Here is a 16,351-nt window from a genome sequence, read left to right as displayed (position 1 = left end):
CCTAGCCATGTATATTTTTCTGTTGGAGGGTGACTGTTTCCGAATCTTGGTTCAGCCCCCAGCTAGGGAAGGATGCCTAAAATTGGACCTGTTGATTCAAAGACATTGACTAGATTCTGTTTAAAGGGAAGCAGATATTTAGTTATTTTCAGTCATTGTTTACTTGGGAAGCATCCTGAGCGATAATTAGTTGTTTTTCTCTTTTCAGATTTCCTTGCCATGTATTCTTTCTGGTGGAGGGGGACTGTTTCTGCTCCTTACAAGGAAGGGTGTTAGTCCTGATTCAGCCCTCAGCTAGGGAAGCATGCCTAAAATTGGACCTGTTGATTCAGACAGTGACTAGATTCTGTTAAAAGGGATGCACATATTTAGTGATTTTCGTCAGTATTTACTTGGGAAACATCCTGAGAGATAATTAGTGTTTTGAAGTCTTGGAATATAAACAGAAAAGTTTTTGGGAAATGTTATTTTGACATTGTGACTCTGACTTCTCAAATATTGGCATCATCATCCACTCTGTTCCTTTTGTGATGGTAATAATGTAGTAATATATAATATGGTATTTATTAAGCGCTTACTATGTGCAAAGCACTGTTCTAAGCGCTGGGGGGTGGGGGGATACAAGGTGATCAGGTTGTCCCATGTGGGGCTCCCAGTCTTAATCCCCATTTTACGGATGAGGTAACTGAGGCCCAGAGAAGTTAAATGACTTGCCCAAAATCACACAGCTGGCAAGTGGCGGAGCTGGGATTTGAACCCATGTCCTCTGACTCCAAAGCCCATGTTCTTTCCCACGAGCCATGCTGCCTCTCTAATGGTAATGGTTGAACGGTAACGTAGAGGTCATGATCCAGCCTGATAGGTAAGATGTTCTATACTTTTCAGTACCATTCCTCTTTAGCTAATGAATGAGGGAGAGGATGTTAGCCAGTCTGTTCATGGTCACATGAACACTAGCAAAGCTAAATTAAATTTTAATAATTATTTTGTTGATTTTAGTCTTGCTTATAATTTGCATAAAATATTTTATGCTAGCGTTATATTGGCACACCACCTTCACGGAGCAAGTTGTTGGTTTCCGGAGCACTTGTAAGAATCGTGAGGGAGGACATGTACTTTTAATTCACCTCACTGCAGTGGAAATGCTTATGTCATTCATTGCCTGCTAATTTAGGATGGGATCCAATTCCAACCTTCGATCTCCCTTTTAGAGGCCTCTAATGGGAGAACTTAACCTAGACCCTGAGGGAGAGTATATTCTTCAAAGTACACTTGGCCGAAATTCAGCGCCTCTGTGGTTAACTCTGCTAAGATTTAGAGGGAAGACTTTTAAGGTCAAGGATTCCCTCCATCAGTGATAGATATATGTATCGCTTTGGTTTCACAGTGACCTTGTCAGGTGCCGTCACTTTTCACTCATTTTTAAATGCTCTTGAGTTGATTATACAGGATTCCCAAGGCTTGGACTGAAACCACTTAGCATTAAGGGAATTGAATACAATCATTTCTTCTTTATATTCATTTTGTGCTCAAAGATTGAATTTCCTATGATGATAACACACTCAGGTGAAAGATGTTAGCCATTTTTCCAGTTGTCCTTTAGTGTTTTTCCCAAGAGGCAGGTTAATGATGATGATAATAGTAATAATAATAATAATAATAATAATGATATTAAGTGCTTACTGTTTGGCAGGCACTCCATTAAACTCTGAGGTGGATACAAGCAAATTGAGTTGAGCACAGTCCCTGTCCCACAGCCTATAGAAGGGATGGCTAAACTGACCCAACTAGCGTATTCTATAACTCCCATAGCCCAGATCCCATCCACGCCTGAGACTGGGGAGCAGTACTACCATGTGATCCAAAAGGGAGTTCTGAGGTCCAAAAGCTCTTTCTGTCTGTCACTCCGGGAAGGGTCAAGGAAGCCAACAGGGCTTACGAAAATTGGGGCCAGAAATAACGTGGTTGGGATGGAGCCACAAGCCTCCCATTATCTGAATGCCATTCTTGTTCATTTTGGTATACCGCAGGATTGACTATGAAAAATGATGATGGCCTCTGTGATTAAGTGATGGGGTAGGTTAGGGTGAGTTGAAGGGACAGCCACTTAGAAACCCATTAGTCCTATCTCTAGACCAGAACAATCTTCTTATGGCTTCTAGCCCTCTAATAAGATATGAAGCCACACAGTATGAGGATTTTTGTCCAGACCGGCTGTAGATACAATAGATAATTTTGTTTTGGCCTTCTCTTTCCTTTCATCCTCTTTCCCTCTTAAAGAAACTAGAAACAAGGCCTGATAGTAAAAATGGGGAGTTTTTTCCAGGTTGGAAGTTTGTGTGTGTTTATAAAAATGACTTGCCTGTACTTATTCAATCATATTGATTGTAATTCACTAAGCGCTTGGGAGGGTACAGTAAAGTAAAATTGATAGTCACATTTCCTCCCCTCAGTGAGCTTACAGTCTCGATATATATTTAAAATGTAGATATTTTTAGTCAGATTCTGCCACAGTAAGTCAATAGAGAGTACCACAAACAGGGCTTACACTTTTTTTCTGGCTTGAATAGCTTCTTTAATAGTCAACATTCCCAAGTGAATTAGTGAAGTAATTTACTGCTTAGTATAGTACAAGGTGGTCCCTTCCAAAAGCAGGGACCAAATCCGTTTAGTGTAGTTTTTGCATCTTCCCTCCCCACAGTCCCTAAAGCAGCGTGGCTCAGTGGAAAGAGCCCAGGCTTTGGAGTCAGAGGTCATGGGTTCAAATTCCGGCTCCACCAATTGTCAGCTGTGTGACTTTGGGCAAGTCACTTCAGTTCTCTGGGCCTCAGTTCCCTCATCTGTAAAATGGGGATTAAGACCGTGAGCCCCCCGTGGGACAACCTGATCACCTTGTAACCTCCCTAGTGCTTAGAACAGTGCTTTGCATATAGTAAAGCGCTTAGTAAATGCCATCGTTATTATTATTATAGTGCGAGTAGGGAGCAAGGTCAGCATGCCAATCAAGGTGTGAGGCCACTTATAAGGGGCACCCAAGGAAAACCCTCATTGCAGCAAACCCCACCCCCCCCGCCGGCTTTAGGCCGTGCATATCTTCCCATGCTCACAAACTATTTCCCTGATGGTGCTGTATCGAAATAGCCTTGTCTTGTCAGACAAACGTTTCCTGATTCCTTAATGACATCCTAGCCAAAATACTTCCCAACCAGTACTTTGACAGAACTAAGTTCTGTAGAGAAACAGCACGGCTTAGTGAATAGAGCACGGGCCTGAGGGTCAGAAGGACCTGTGTTCTAATTCAGGCCCCACCAGTTGTCTGCTATGTGACCTCGGGCAGAGAATGGTGTAAGAAATTCTACAGGCAAAAGATGGCATCTGTGACTCCGAGGTGATGTTTGGAGCATTCACTCAGCCAAAGTGAATATCCCCTAGCTGGTGGGGTGATGGTGTGGCGGGAAAGCCAAACCTGTTTGCCTTTTGCTTCATTGCCTACAGATTTAGTGTTGTTTCTTGTTCAGTGAAACCCCTTTCACCTTGAAAGTAGATAGTCGAGATCCATGAAATTGAAGATATGTGGACCCCGAGGGCCTTGCGAATATTTGTCTTCTAATAATAAAAATAAGCTATAGGACTATTCTCGATTTATAGGGGCAGCACCATTTTTATATTTTTCAGTGCCATTTCTTAGGATGGATGATCGAAGCTTTCTCTGGGTTGATTTTTACTAAACTTCAAAAGAAAAGTGTTTGCAGTGTTATAGTGGAGGGGGGTTTTGCAATGAGTAGAGGGAGCTGTTTGCCTGAATTGTTGTATTTTGAAGGTGAATATATTGTATATTTTTTTTACAGGAGCTGCCTTCTGTTGAAGAGCTGACTATAATTTTGCCTGAAGAGGTTGAACTGAAACCTTTTGGGGTGGTTTCAAGCATAATTGAACAGTTGGGTAGGTACAATATACCTGAATGTGCATCCTGTATTTAAAATGTTAGTATGTAATTCTCTCCCAAGTGCTTAGACCGGTGCTCTGCACATAGTAAGCTCTTAATATATACCATTGATGGATTGATTCCTTACTCTTTTCTTTCTTCATCTGTCAAGTAGTAATTATATTTCTCTGATTATCTGACAGAGAAATATTTGAAGTCCTTATTTGAAGTCCTTATTTTTTGCATCTAGGCTTTAAAACAAAGAGCCAATCTGATGGCATTAGTTTACAGTATTATTCCTCAGTAGGAGAGTGTGAAAATCGTCATCTCTTAACCTTCAGGAAGTCTGTCCATTTTAACAACTGACCAAAATAAAATAAAAAAAAAGCCCACCACCTCCACACTTCAGTTTGTCCCCAAGCTTGTCCTTCAGTGCCATAGAAGGGGCACAAACTGGAGTTCCAGCTTCTAGATTTAACAGATCACTCTCCCGAAAATATCAGGCTGCAGATCCTTAAGGAAAATTATAGACAGTTTGCTCGGAATGAAACTGGGTACCTAAAACCGAGTTAGTCAGTTTGTTCACTCCCCTTGAGTTCCGCTCAATTAGACTGAGCCTTTCATGCTATTCATATCTCCTTGCCAACTATTCTGGTAGGGAATTGACTTCCCGCAGGTGGTTTCAAAGTAGCGCAGATGCTTGGTAGTGAGAACAATAGCAGAGGTAGTACACAGAGCACTGGTCCCTGAATGACTGAGAAGAGTCACTTGATTTCTAGATTATTGTATCAGTGCTGTTGATCAGTGATTACTGTTTTCAGGTGTAGGTTAAGATCTACTTTGAATAACTTGCAACTATATAGAGGAAGAGTAATTTACTAAATGGTACCTTAGAGATCTGGAAGAGAATGTACTTTCACTAGTGTCTAGGCAACTTGTGCCCAAAAGACCTTTTTGAGGTGTTCTAGCGTAGTTTTCTTTGTGCTTGTACTGGCCTTAGTGCTGTAAGTGATAATGTGGCCAAGATCATTATTATGTAGCTTCAGTGATGAAGCCGTTCTTTTCTGTTTCTGGTTTTTGTTAAGCGCTTAGTATGTATCAGGGAAGAGTTTCAAGTACACTACCCAAAGACCTGGATTTTTCTGTATGTCTTAAGTGCAGTTGGAGCCTTAGAGTAAAGATGGCTTGGAAGATACATAATGCAACTTTGTTATTTAAATAAAAATGAATTGACTTTTGTGGTGAAAGTGGGGCTGTTTTAATTTCCAGTTTTCTCGGGGTTATTTTAAATCACGGCCGTCGTGTTAAGCAAAGAGTGTACGGCACAGTGCACTTTGCAACCTCTTCTCGTCAAATCACCTCTCTCTTCCAAGATTCTGCCTGATTTAGGTCTTGGATAAATTTCCATATTGAAGGTTAAATTCTCAATTTAATGTTTAATCTAGCTTGGTATGCGTTTGACTTTCATCAGTTTTTAAAGTAACTATTGGATTTTTAAATTTTCTTTTTAGTAATTATTGAGTCCCTAACTGACCTACCTCCAATTAATGAAGAGAGTATCATTTTTAAAGGAGACCGGCATGCAGCTGGAAAGGTTCGTAAAATACAGGGATTCAGTTCGTACATTTGAAGATGATCCTTTTTCCTTCCCAGGGAAACTTATTTCAAGTCACAAAGTTTTTTAATTTAAAAAAAAATAACGCTTTAGCTAATTCCAAATGCCACTGTGCTCATCACTTTCTATCCTTTTTTCCATCCATCTTTTCAAAGAGCTATTAGCGAGTGACAGTTAACTGGCCTGAGACAGCCAGCACCGCTCAGTGAATAGGTGTTGGGAGATCTTGTAGACTGTGAGCCCACTGTTGGGTAGGGACCGTCTCTATGTGTTGCCAACTTGTACTTCCCAAGCGCTTAGTACGGTGCTCTGCACACAGTAAGCGCTCAATAAATACGATTGAATGAATGAATCTGAGTACCAGTCCTGGCTCTCAGCACGTATTTGATGATACTGAGCCTTGGGTTCTTCCATTTGTCATAAATCCCTGTTTTGCGGGCCGAAAAAAAAAAACCCAAAACTAAGTCACTTAACTCACATCGCTCCCATTTTCCTTCCAGAAGTGAGATTAAAAGTTTCTAAAGCATTAGAAAATCGGAGCTTAATTCTAAAATCCCTTAAAATCCTCTAGTCCTGACACTCCGGAGCGTATGAGTCTTGCCCATTGTGACGGACTGACCAGGAGTGTACGCCTTTGGCAACTGTAGATCACTGACCTCATTCTTTTATAAATTCAAGCAGCGGAAGCAACTGGGCCTTGCCCCCTCCTGCCTCACCTCGCTTCTCTCCTTCTCCAAGCCAGCCCACACTCTTCGCTCCTCTGGTGGTACCCTTCTCACTGTGCCTTGATCTCACCCATCTCGCCGTTGACCCCAGCCCACATCCTGCCTCTGTCCTGGACCACCCTCCCTCCTCAAATCCCACAGACAGTGACTCTCCCCTGCTTCAAAGCCTTATTGAAGAGGCCTTCCCAGATTCAGCCCCGCTTTTCCTCTTCTCCCGTTCCCTTCTGTGTCACTCCGACTTGCTCCCTTTGTTCCTCCCCACCACCCAGACCCAAAGCACTTACGTACATATGTGTAGTTTTATTCATTTGTATTGCTATCAGTCTTCCCCCGTTTAGAATGTAAGCTCGTGGTGGGCAGGGAATGTGATTGTTTATTGTTGTACTCTCCCAAGCACTTAGTACAGCGCTCTGCTCACAATAAGCCCTCAATAAATGACTGAATAAATGAATGAAAAGGTATATTTACAGGAAGTGTATTTCCAAACCAGGTATCTGAAGAGCACGAATAGTAAAGGAGAAACTACTCCATAGGTATTATGTGCATTTGCATTTTTAAAAAATGAACATGAAACAAGCATCTTGATAACTGCAGGCTTCCCAGTCTTTAATCCTCCAGCCTGTGGCTATGAGTTCACTGCAAATTAAAGAGAAAAGCAGAGGAATCACATACCCTATGGTGAAATGTTTTTATAAATGATCTTTTTTTCTTTTAGTATGGCTTCTTCAGAGTTAGAACCGAACCAGAGGGCTGCGAAACTTGCCTACATGCTTAAATTCTGCTTTGATTCTTTTTCTTTAATTTCATCAATATTTCTCACTATTGGCACAAAAAGTTTGGTATTTTACAAAATGGTTTCAGGGGATTAAATAGACAAGTGAACCAGAAGCTTACTTTTTACAGTGGTTCTTGTTGACTCACAGAAGGAGTTTTATTAGTAAGATTTCTTTACAGCAGGTTTTTTCTTTATTCCAGTTTGAAATTAAAAATGACCTTGAAAGTGTAAGCCGTATGAATTGTTGTTAAAGTTAAATATTTCAAAGTTGTACCAGGTACCTATCATCTTTACATCTGATTGCCATTTCTTTGGGTTTTCTCTTACAGATATTTGAGATATTTGGTCCTGTTTCACATCCATTTTATGTGTTACGCTTTAACTCTTCAGAACACATTGAAAAAAAGTCTATTAAACTAAAGGATACGATGTATTTTGCACCATCAATGGAAGACTTCACTCAGTACATATTCACAGAGAAATTAAAGCAGTAAGTTTTCCTTTTTTTTTTTTTTTACAGGGGGTCAGAGGGGAAATAGGGACTAACTGTGATTTAAATAACTAGATTTTATACGTGAAGCATGCATTGTTGGTAACCAAACATGAAGCTGTGCTGTGACCTATGTTTTCATAAAGTGACTGAGCATATTCTTATGTCTGTGAGTCTGCTGGCCACCACCATCATCAGTGGTGTTTATACTATGTGCAGAGCACTGAACTGAGCACTTGGAAGAGTGCAGTACAACAGAGTTGGTAGACACGTTCCCCTCAATGAGTTTATATTCTAGAAGGGAGACCAACATTAGTATTAATAAATAATTCATAATATATAACTCATAGGTATGCATATAAGTACTGTGGTGTTGAGGGTTGGGTGAATATCAAATGCCCAAAAGTCACATTCATTCTTTCATTCAGTCGTATTTATTGAGCGCTTACTGTGTGCAGGGCACTGTACCAAGTGCTTGGAAAGTACAATTCGACAACAGAGACAATCCCTACCCAACAATGGGCTCACAGTCTAGTACCTAGACAACACAGGAGGGAGAGGGAGCCGGGAAAAAGAGGGCTTAATTAGGGAGGGCCTCTTGGAGGAGACGTGACCTTAATAATCATGCTTTTGAAGGTCAGGAGAGTGGTGGTCTGGCCTATATGGAAAAGATGGGAGTTCCAAGCTAGCGGGAGGATATGGAAAAGAGGTCAGTGGCAAAAATAGATGAGATGGGGGCACAGTGAGTAAGCGGGTGCCAAAGGAGCAAAGTTCGTAGGCTGGGATATCGTAGGAGATCAGTGAGGTAAGGTACGAAGGGGTGAGCTGATTGAGAGATTTAAAGCCAGTGGTAAGGACTTTCTGTTGGAAACCACCCTCCCCATGTAATAAGAATAATAATAATTATGGTACTTAAGCCCTTCCAGTGCTAGGCAGTGTACTAAGTGCTGGGGTAGATACAAGATAATTTGGTTCGACACAGTGCCTGTCCCACATGGGACCTGCGGTCTTAATCCCTATTTTACAGATGAGGAAGCTGAGGCCGAGAAAAGTGACTTGCCCAAGGTTACACAGCAGTTACGTGGCAAAGCCAGGATTAGACCCCTGGTCCTCTGACTCCCATTCCCGGGCTCTGTCCACTAGTCCACGTTTGTTTCTCTCCTTCAGGACAGCGGCCCCACTGTAAAGCATGTAAGGTAGCAGCTGCACTTAAAGCTACTGCTTCTGCCAAATCTAGCTTTTCTCTTCAGTCAATCAGTGGTGTTATTGAGTTCTTACTACGTGCAGATCACTATACAAAGTGCTTGGGACTCCTCACACAGATTCTCCCATTCCCCGTCCCTCTCTTTCCTCTGCACTTTCCCCTTATCCTCAAGATCTAGATGTTTGCAGTGTGGGAAGTCATTTAGAGCATTGCATCCTTCATATCAATCAATCATTTATTTATCGAGCACTTGCTTGGTGTCTAGCACTGTTATGAGTACTTCATACCCACTTCATACCCCTTTCTTACTCCCCTAAAGTATGAAATTATTTATTTTTTTCTCTACATCAATTATTTTAATCAGAAGCAGTGCATTTCATACCGTTCCTCTCCACAACAAAATGAGTAGGAGTGGTTTTACTACTTTGGAAGGTGGGAAAACTTAATGCCAGAAATACTTTAGATTAAAGTGATTTTTGCATAAGCAGTCACCTGCCCTGGGAAGTGATCATTGCTCAGGAATCCAAAGTCATTCATTCCACGTCACAATCCGAGCTGTCCCTTTTCTTGTTTCCGGATGGGAAAATAGAAGAGCTACTGGATACAGTGTCTCATTTGTTCAAGTAATCCTAATTTCATGTATGAGAAAGAACTATTCATTGCCTGACTGACTCCAGTTTTCGTGATTTTTATTACATGTGATATTTTAGAGCGTTGATGTATTTTTGAGTCATTCCAGCCTCAGGAGTGCTTGAGTTATTTGCTGCCTCACACATGACGTCAAGACCGGACTAGTTGGGATTGACTAAGCAGTCTGCTGTTTTATTTTCCAGTCAAGAAAGGATAAATTATTATTTTTCTTTAAATCCTTACACAGTGAAGTTACATCTCCAACATAATCTGACAGGTTTATTTTTGTACAAGTACCTGATGATGTAATCATTTTCCCACCCCTCACCATGCTGAAACCAGACAGGGTCACGCTGTCTGACGACTATTCCTAAATCCGCCATCGAGTGAAATCACTTTGGTAGCAGAACTGAGTGCCCCAAAACAAAATGTGACCAAGCCAATTCATTCATTCAATAGTATTTATTGAGCACTTACTGTGTGCAGAGCAGTGTACTAAGCACTTGGGAAGTACAAGTCAAGAAGCAGCGTGGCTCAGTGGAGAGAGCACGGGCTTTGGAGTCAGAGGTCATGGATTCAAATTCCGGCTCCGCCCACTGTCAGCTGTGTGACTTTGGGCAAGTCACTTAACTTCTCTGTGCCTCAGTTACCTCATTGGTAAAATGGGGATTAACACTGTGAGTCCCCTGTGGGACAACCTGATCACCTTGTAACCTCCCCAGCGCTTAGAACAGTGCTTTGCACATAGTAAGTGCTTAACAAATACCGTCATTATTATTATTATCGTTATTATTATTATGATTACAAGTCAGCAACATTGAGAGACGGTCCCTACCCAGCGGACCTCACCAAGAAAGAGGTCATACAATCCCCAGCTAAAAATGCCCTTATGCATTACTGCAGAACTTGCGAAGGAAAGGTTGCACTGTTCTTTTCACTCACCTGATCCAATGCTACAAGAAGGCGCAAAAGCCATTTCTTTCCTTCAAAGCAGAGTCCGAGCAGGTTCATGTCGCCTCAGAAACGTTCCCCACTTCCACGCCTGGGTTCGTGCCAAAATCCAGAGGGACAACGGGTGCTATGGCAGAGTGTGCTCGTCGCAGGGTGGTGTCAACACTCTTTCCTTTAAGTTTCCTTTGCTGTTCAGTGTGCTAACAATCTAACCCTGGGCACTACCATGTTTCAGAGGGAGTCTGATGTACAGAACAGCAACTGGACCATCTTTCTGGCTGCCATAAATCTGCCACCTATCCTTAACCTTCCCACTCTTTAACGTCTCACGATTGCTAATCGTGCCTGATTATAACTTGGCTCCCTCATAAGCCTAATGGTTGACCTATAAAAACACATTTGGATCCATACAGAAGAGGCAATCCTGTGGAAAACCATGGTTCGTTCATTCAGTTGTATTTATTGAGCGCTTACCTTGTGCAGAGCACTATACCTATCGCTTGGAAAGTACAATTGAGCAATAAAAAAAGACAGTCCCTGCCCTCAGCGTGCCTACAGTCTAGAAGGGGGGAGACAGACATCAAAACAAGTTCATAGGCATCAATAGCATCAATATAAATAGAATTATAGATATATACACATCGAAACGAGTAAACAGGCATTAATATAAATACAATTATAGATACGTACATGTACCTGCAGGTGCTGTGGGGCGAGGAAGGGGAGTAGAGCAAAGGGAGCGAGTCTGGGCGATGGGGAGGGGAGGGGGAGCTGAGGAAAAAGGGGGCTTAGTCTGGGAAGGCCTCTTGGAGGAGGTGAGCCTTCAGAAGGGCTTTGAAGGGGGCAAGTGTGATTGTTCAATCATTACCCATAGTTGTACTTTCACTTTAATGGAGAAGAGATGTGCTAACCATGCCTTATAAATACATGTTTCCTTATATTTGAGTGCCTAAATCAGTTGAAAAATTGATGCTTGCTAGGTTATTAAAGGCTAGAATTGTTGCGGCCAGAGCGATTAATTGATAACTTTCATATTCTGTAAAAACCCAATTGATATTCTTCGACATTTTCGCTCAGCGATGACTCCAGGCTCATTAGTTTTGCCTTGACAAAACCAAGAGATTTTAATAAGTTTGAAAGACGATTACATTTGTCTGACTGAACATTCAGACATGCACACTAATATTTATTTATAAGCGAACTTGTATAAAGCAGCATTAAAATTAAGTGAAAAAGCTCAATTTATTCCTTCCTTAGTTTGTCATGAGGAAAGTCTTTTCAAAAATGTCCTATCCATTATTAATAAAGACCTGCGCAATGGATGTGTTATCTTTGGAATATTTCAATGAAAATTTTAATCTTTTGACCACGAATAGAGTCAAGGTTCATTCTTACTTGCTCCGGATGGAGGATAGGTTGCAAAAGTAGAATTGTGGATTTTCTCCATAAATTTGACTTTCACGTTTTCCCTTTAGAGCAGTTTTGTTCCAGCGATGTACAGCTAATGGGAAATGAAGCTGTTTATAGGAAAGGAAGGGCAAGAAGCCATTGAGAAGCAGATTAGGTTAGTTGAAAAAAGTAATTATCCTTTTTTTTTAAAAAAGAGCAAAAACTGATGACACCCCCTCTCACTCTCCCCCATTCTGTCCCCACCTCTGCTACACTGTAAGTTCTTTGCGGGCATGGAGCCTGTCTCCCAACTCTGTTGCAGTGTACTCTCAAGCACTTAGTACAGTGCTCTGCACATAGTAGACACCGAATAATACTGTTGATGATAGTACTGTGTTTTTGACTCATTTCCACATGGTTTTTAAGTAAAGGAACTCCAAAAGCAGCCAACTTGAGGGCCCCTCTGGGAAGCAGAGGTTAAATATGCTGCTCTGGAAGAAAGACCTCATCAGGTCAGCCGGCAGCAGTTTCAGCTCTGGTCCAAGGTACCCTTTCCCTCTCTTGAAGCAATCTACTTAGGGTGTTCGTAGTTCTTGCGGCGCACACAAATTGGTCAGTTATATTGTTGTTTATTGCAGGCTCAAACGTTTCAGGCGTTTTATTTTGCTGAAGAATTGGTTCTTAGCTTTTTAGGGGGCCAAGCCTCTCATCTGGGGAGTTTCACGTTTCTCAATGGGAAGGCAGAAATACGTTCCATTACTATTTCACAGAAACCTACTCACAGCTACTGGGCTATTCCATGCCTGTTAAAAAGCAGTGCGTGTTCTCTGTTAGAGAGCCTGGACAGCCTGGACAGTTGAAGGCTATAATTCTGCTGATGTTACGTAATGTGAGCTAATAATCATGGTATCGGCTAAATGCCGGCTCTGTGGAACACTGTTCTAGGGGTGGTTAGTGGGCAGCTCGGGACCAGCCGGGGGGCATGGGCCTTATTATTGATTCCGGCGGCAGCGGGCATCACTGTGCCCAACGTGCCTGACCCTGCTCTGTTTTTCATTTGCACCTCTTCCACCCCATGATCAAGCTCCTTAAGGGCGGGGATTGTGACCACCAACTCTACTGTATTGCACTCCCCAAGCACTCAGTGCAGTTCTCGGCACACGGTATGCACCCAATAAGTGACACTGATGGATTGAAGTGTGGCCATCCCTTCACTGTGCCAAGTGCTGAAGGTGATACCAGAGAATCAGATCGGACACAGTTCCCGCACCACATGGAACTCAGTCTAAGAGTTGGAGAAATAATAACTTATGGTAGCATTTTTTTTTCTACTTTCCTTTTCTAGAGATAGAGGATCTGATGCATCATGGAAGAATGATCAAGAGCCACCTCCAGAAGTAAGTATAGGTCAATTAGCCCATTGCTGTCCTGCCTGTGAAGAAGTGCTAGATGGCTGGAACTTGAATAACACTTCTGTCACTAGAGCCATGGTGGGCAAAATGTATCTTTTGACCCTGCAACCGAAACCTGGTCCAAGGTACCCTTTCTCTCTCTTGAAGCAATCTACTTAGGGTTCCTCCCCCTGGCCTGGAATGCCCTCCCTTCGTACATCCGCCAAGCTAGCTCTCTTCCTCCATTCAAAGCCCTGCTGAGATCTCACCTCCTCCAAGAGGCCTTCCCACACTGAGTCCCCTTTTTCCTCTCCCCAACCCCGTCCCTCCCGCCCTACCTCCTTCCCCTCCCCATAGCACCTGTGTATATGTCTGTACAGATTTATTGCTCTATTTATTTTACTTGTACATATTTACTATTCTATTTGTTTTGTTAATGATATTCATCTAGCTTTACTTCTATTTATTCTGATGACTGACACCTGTCCACTTATTTTGTTTTCTGTCTCTCCCTTCTAGACTGTGAGCCCGTTGTTCGATAGGGACCGTCTCTATATGTTGCCAACTTGTACTTCCCAAGCACTTAGTACAGTGCTCTGCACACAGTAAGCGCTCAATAAGTATGATTGAATGAATGAAGAAGACAGTGTGTGGAGCTTCAAATCCAATGCCATGCTAAAAAAAAAAAGGGAAACTTGTTCTTTTCTTATGTTGGTAATAGTCTTCTGACTAGAACTGTGAATCCTTGAGATTGCCTGAAAATTAGGCATTCATTCAATCGTGTTTATTGAGCGCTTACTGTGTGCAGAGCACTGTACTGAGCACTTGGGAAGTTCAAGTTGGCAACATATGCTTTTCTAAGCTTCGGAGCTTTAGAGAGCCCACGTAGGCCTTAGTTCCATTCCTCCCCTTTCTTGGTGCGCACTTTTTGTCCGTCCCCACTCCCTTACCCCTACTCCTTTCTCTTGACATATATCTATATTTGTGTCTCCCCCCTTTCCTTCCCCCCCTTTCTCTTGATATGAATCTGTGTCTCCCCATCTCTCTCCCTCAGAGTAATTTCAGTTTTTCAGGGTTTGGGCCTCCCAACCCCATTTAATACCCCCTTGGGACTCAGTGTACCCTGAGCTTCCCATTGGGCCACAGTTTGGGAGGGGCAGTTTCCACTCCCTTTCTCTGCAGTGACTGAGCGGGCACTTTCCATAGCTCCCCTCCCACTGTGATACAGTCACCACTGCTGCCACCTCACAGCTGCAGCTTCAAGAGTTGCCCTCTTTTCTGCCACATAGATGGCGGGTCTGCTCTCCTGAATACTCAGTCCCTCTCACTGAAAGAGCGTTGGTAATACTCTTTTTTTTCTGGCACTTCCAACCCGATGCCAGTCACCAAGATGATTTTCCTGTGGCCACTTCCAGTGCTGTCCCTTGTTCCCCTTTCCTCGGAGGGTGGTGTGGAGGAAGAGTTCATGGGGGAAAAAAATGACAGCTTGAAGTGAGTTAGGATGTCACCACAATCTTTCCAGAGGCCAGAAAACAGGCCACCAGGTGGATGTACGTGTAGTACGGTGCTCTGCACACAGTAAGCGCTCAATAAATGCAATTGAATGAATGATGTACGATTCTTACATAGTCCCCGTGGTTCATATGAGTATTTTGGATTGGACGGTCAAAGGGTGGCACAGATCAAAATCCTTCCTCTTCCTTTTCTTCTTTATCTCAAGATCGTGTCATTTCTTTGAAAACCAAAGAATTTTCCCATCAGCTTTGCCACTTAGAATTGGACTGTTTTTAGGGGAATGTTATTTGTTGAATAGTTGTTTCCTACCTTCGGATTCAGTTTCTGCTGCTTATCATGAGCCCCGCCCAGGTATTGCTCCCCCACAATATGAGGCGCTTAACCTACGAGCCCTTAACCAGGGATTGACTGCCTTATTAATTTGGGCACTCAAATGATATTTCAAAAAAGTAAACAAAACACTACTGTTAGGGTGGAAAGCTTTATTTTAAACTAAAATGGGTTAGGTGCATATGCGCACGCACGCACACATACACACAAAGCACAACACCTGTAGTTATCAATCCACTGGTTTGCCCCAAGTCTTGGTGAAGATGATAGTTTCAAGGAATTGGACTGCCTGCAGCTCGGCGGCCTCCTGGTTCACGTCTTAGGTGCAGCCGTAGGGTGTCTCAGTGCATGGCTTAGGCGGTTCCATGCCAGACGAACCAGGCAAAGAAGGTCATTTCTTTCCCCTTTTATCCATTGTTCTCAGGGGATTGTAGCAGGGGAACTGCTCAGGATTGCCTGTTGCCTTTCAATCAATCAATCAATCAATTGTATTTATTGAGCGCTTACTGTGTGCAGAGCACTGTACTAAGCGCTTGGGAAGTACAAGTTGGCAACATATACAGTCCCTACCCAACAGTGGGCTCACAGTCTAAAAGGGGGAGACAGAGAATAAAACCAAACATACTAACAAAATAAAATAAATATTTTTCACCCCTTTCACCCCTTAGTTAGCTCTTTATGGGGTAAATCAGAGAGGAAGGCGACCCCTCCCCCCTGGCTTATCCCCCCTTGGCAGCTCTTTTCCTGCCCAGCAGTGCAATTTAGCCCCTCCTTAAACCCTCTGCAAGACAGTTCAGTTCCTCTACTCAAAACCCCTCAGAGAGATAAAACAGTTCCTCCTCTATATTGTCCTTTGGCCTTGTTGCTCCCAGAGTCAAGTAGTACAAGATGGAGTCACTTTTGCCTTGTTGCTCCCAAGGTCAAATAACACAAAGTAGAGTCACTACACTCTCACTCACCACAACTGCAGAATAGAGTAACCATCTGGCCAAGGAGCTTTAAAAATAACGGCCTGAGCGTCTTACTTATTAAGTAGAGATACTTGGTGTCTATGAGAGACCAAGCACTTCCCCTTAGGTGAGCAAGTGTCAGAAGAATCAGTCAAGGCATTTTACTTTTTAGGATTCGGTAACATGACAACCTGACTGAGGTTTGTGCTTAAAAAGTAGCCTTGTGCCTAATCTTAAAACCTCTTCGCTGCTGTCATCCTGATCTAGTCTCTGTGTTCTTATGAAGTTGGTTTTTGAATGGTATTTTCAGTGGGGATACTTTAAAAGAGATTTCTGCGTTGAAAGCAATCAAAATAGGATCAGACATGTATGTGATACTTAATAGTTCAGGAAACATATGTAGCAAGCTGGAAGTTCCTTGGCTTCTGCTAATAAAAGCCTGATTACTTTGTGAATGTGCC

At 42.6% G+C, this 16,351-nt stretch overlaps 1 protein-coding gene across 1 annotated transcript in view; it reads left to right on the top strand.

Annotated features, from left to right (window-relative positions):
* NAF1 (nuclear assembly factor 1 ribonucleoprotein) overlaps nucleotides 1-16,351 on the top strand; it is a 48,937-nt gene that overhangs the window by 26,390 nt on the left and 6,196 nt on the right. The window contains exons 7-10 of the mRNA XM_038755056.1: nucleotides 3,849-3,942; nucleotides 5,437-5,519; nucleotides 7,370-7,530; nucleotides 13,050-13,101. Coding sequence (XP_038610984.1) covers nucleotides 3,849-3,942; nucleotides 5,437-5,519; nucleotides 7,370-7,530; nucleotides 13,050-13,101 — 390 coding nt within the window. The remainder of the gene's footprint in view (nucleotides 1-3,848; nucleotides 3,943-5,436; nucleotides 5,520-7,369; nucleotides 7,531-13,049; nucleotides 13,102-16,351) is intronic.

This window comes from Tachyglossus aculeatus, chromosome 12 (genome assembly GCF_015852505.1).
Source record: "Tachyglossus aculeatus isolate mTacAcu1 chromosome 12, mTacAcu1.pri, whole genome shotgun sequence".
Taxonomy (NCBI): domain Eukaryota; kingdom Metazoa; phylum Chordata; class Mammalia; order Monotremata; family Tachyglossidae; genus Tachyglossus; species Tachyglossus aculeatus.
This window is presented reverse-complemented; position numbering and strand designations above follow the sequence as displayed.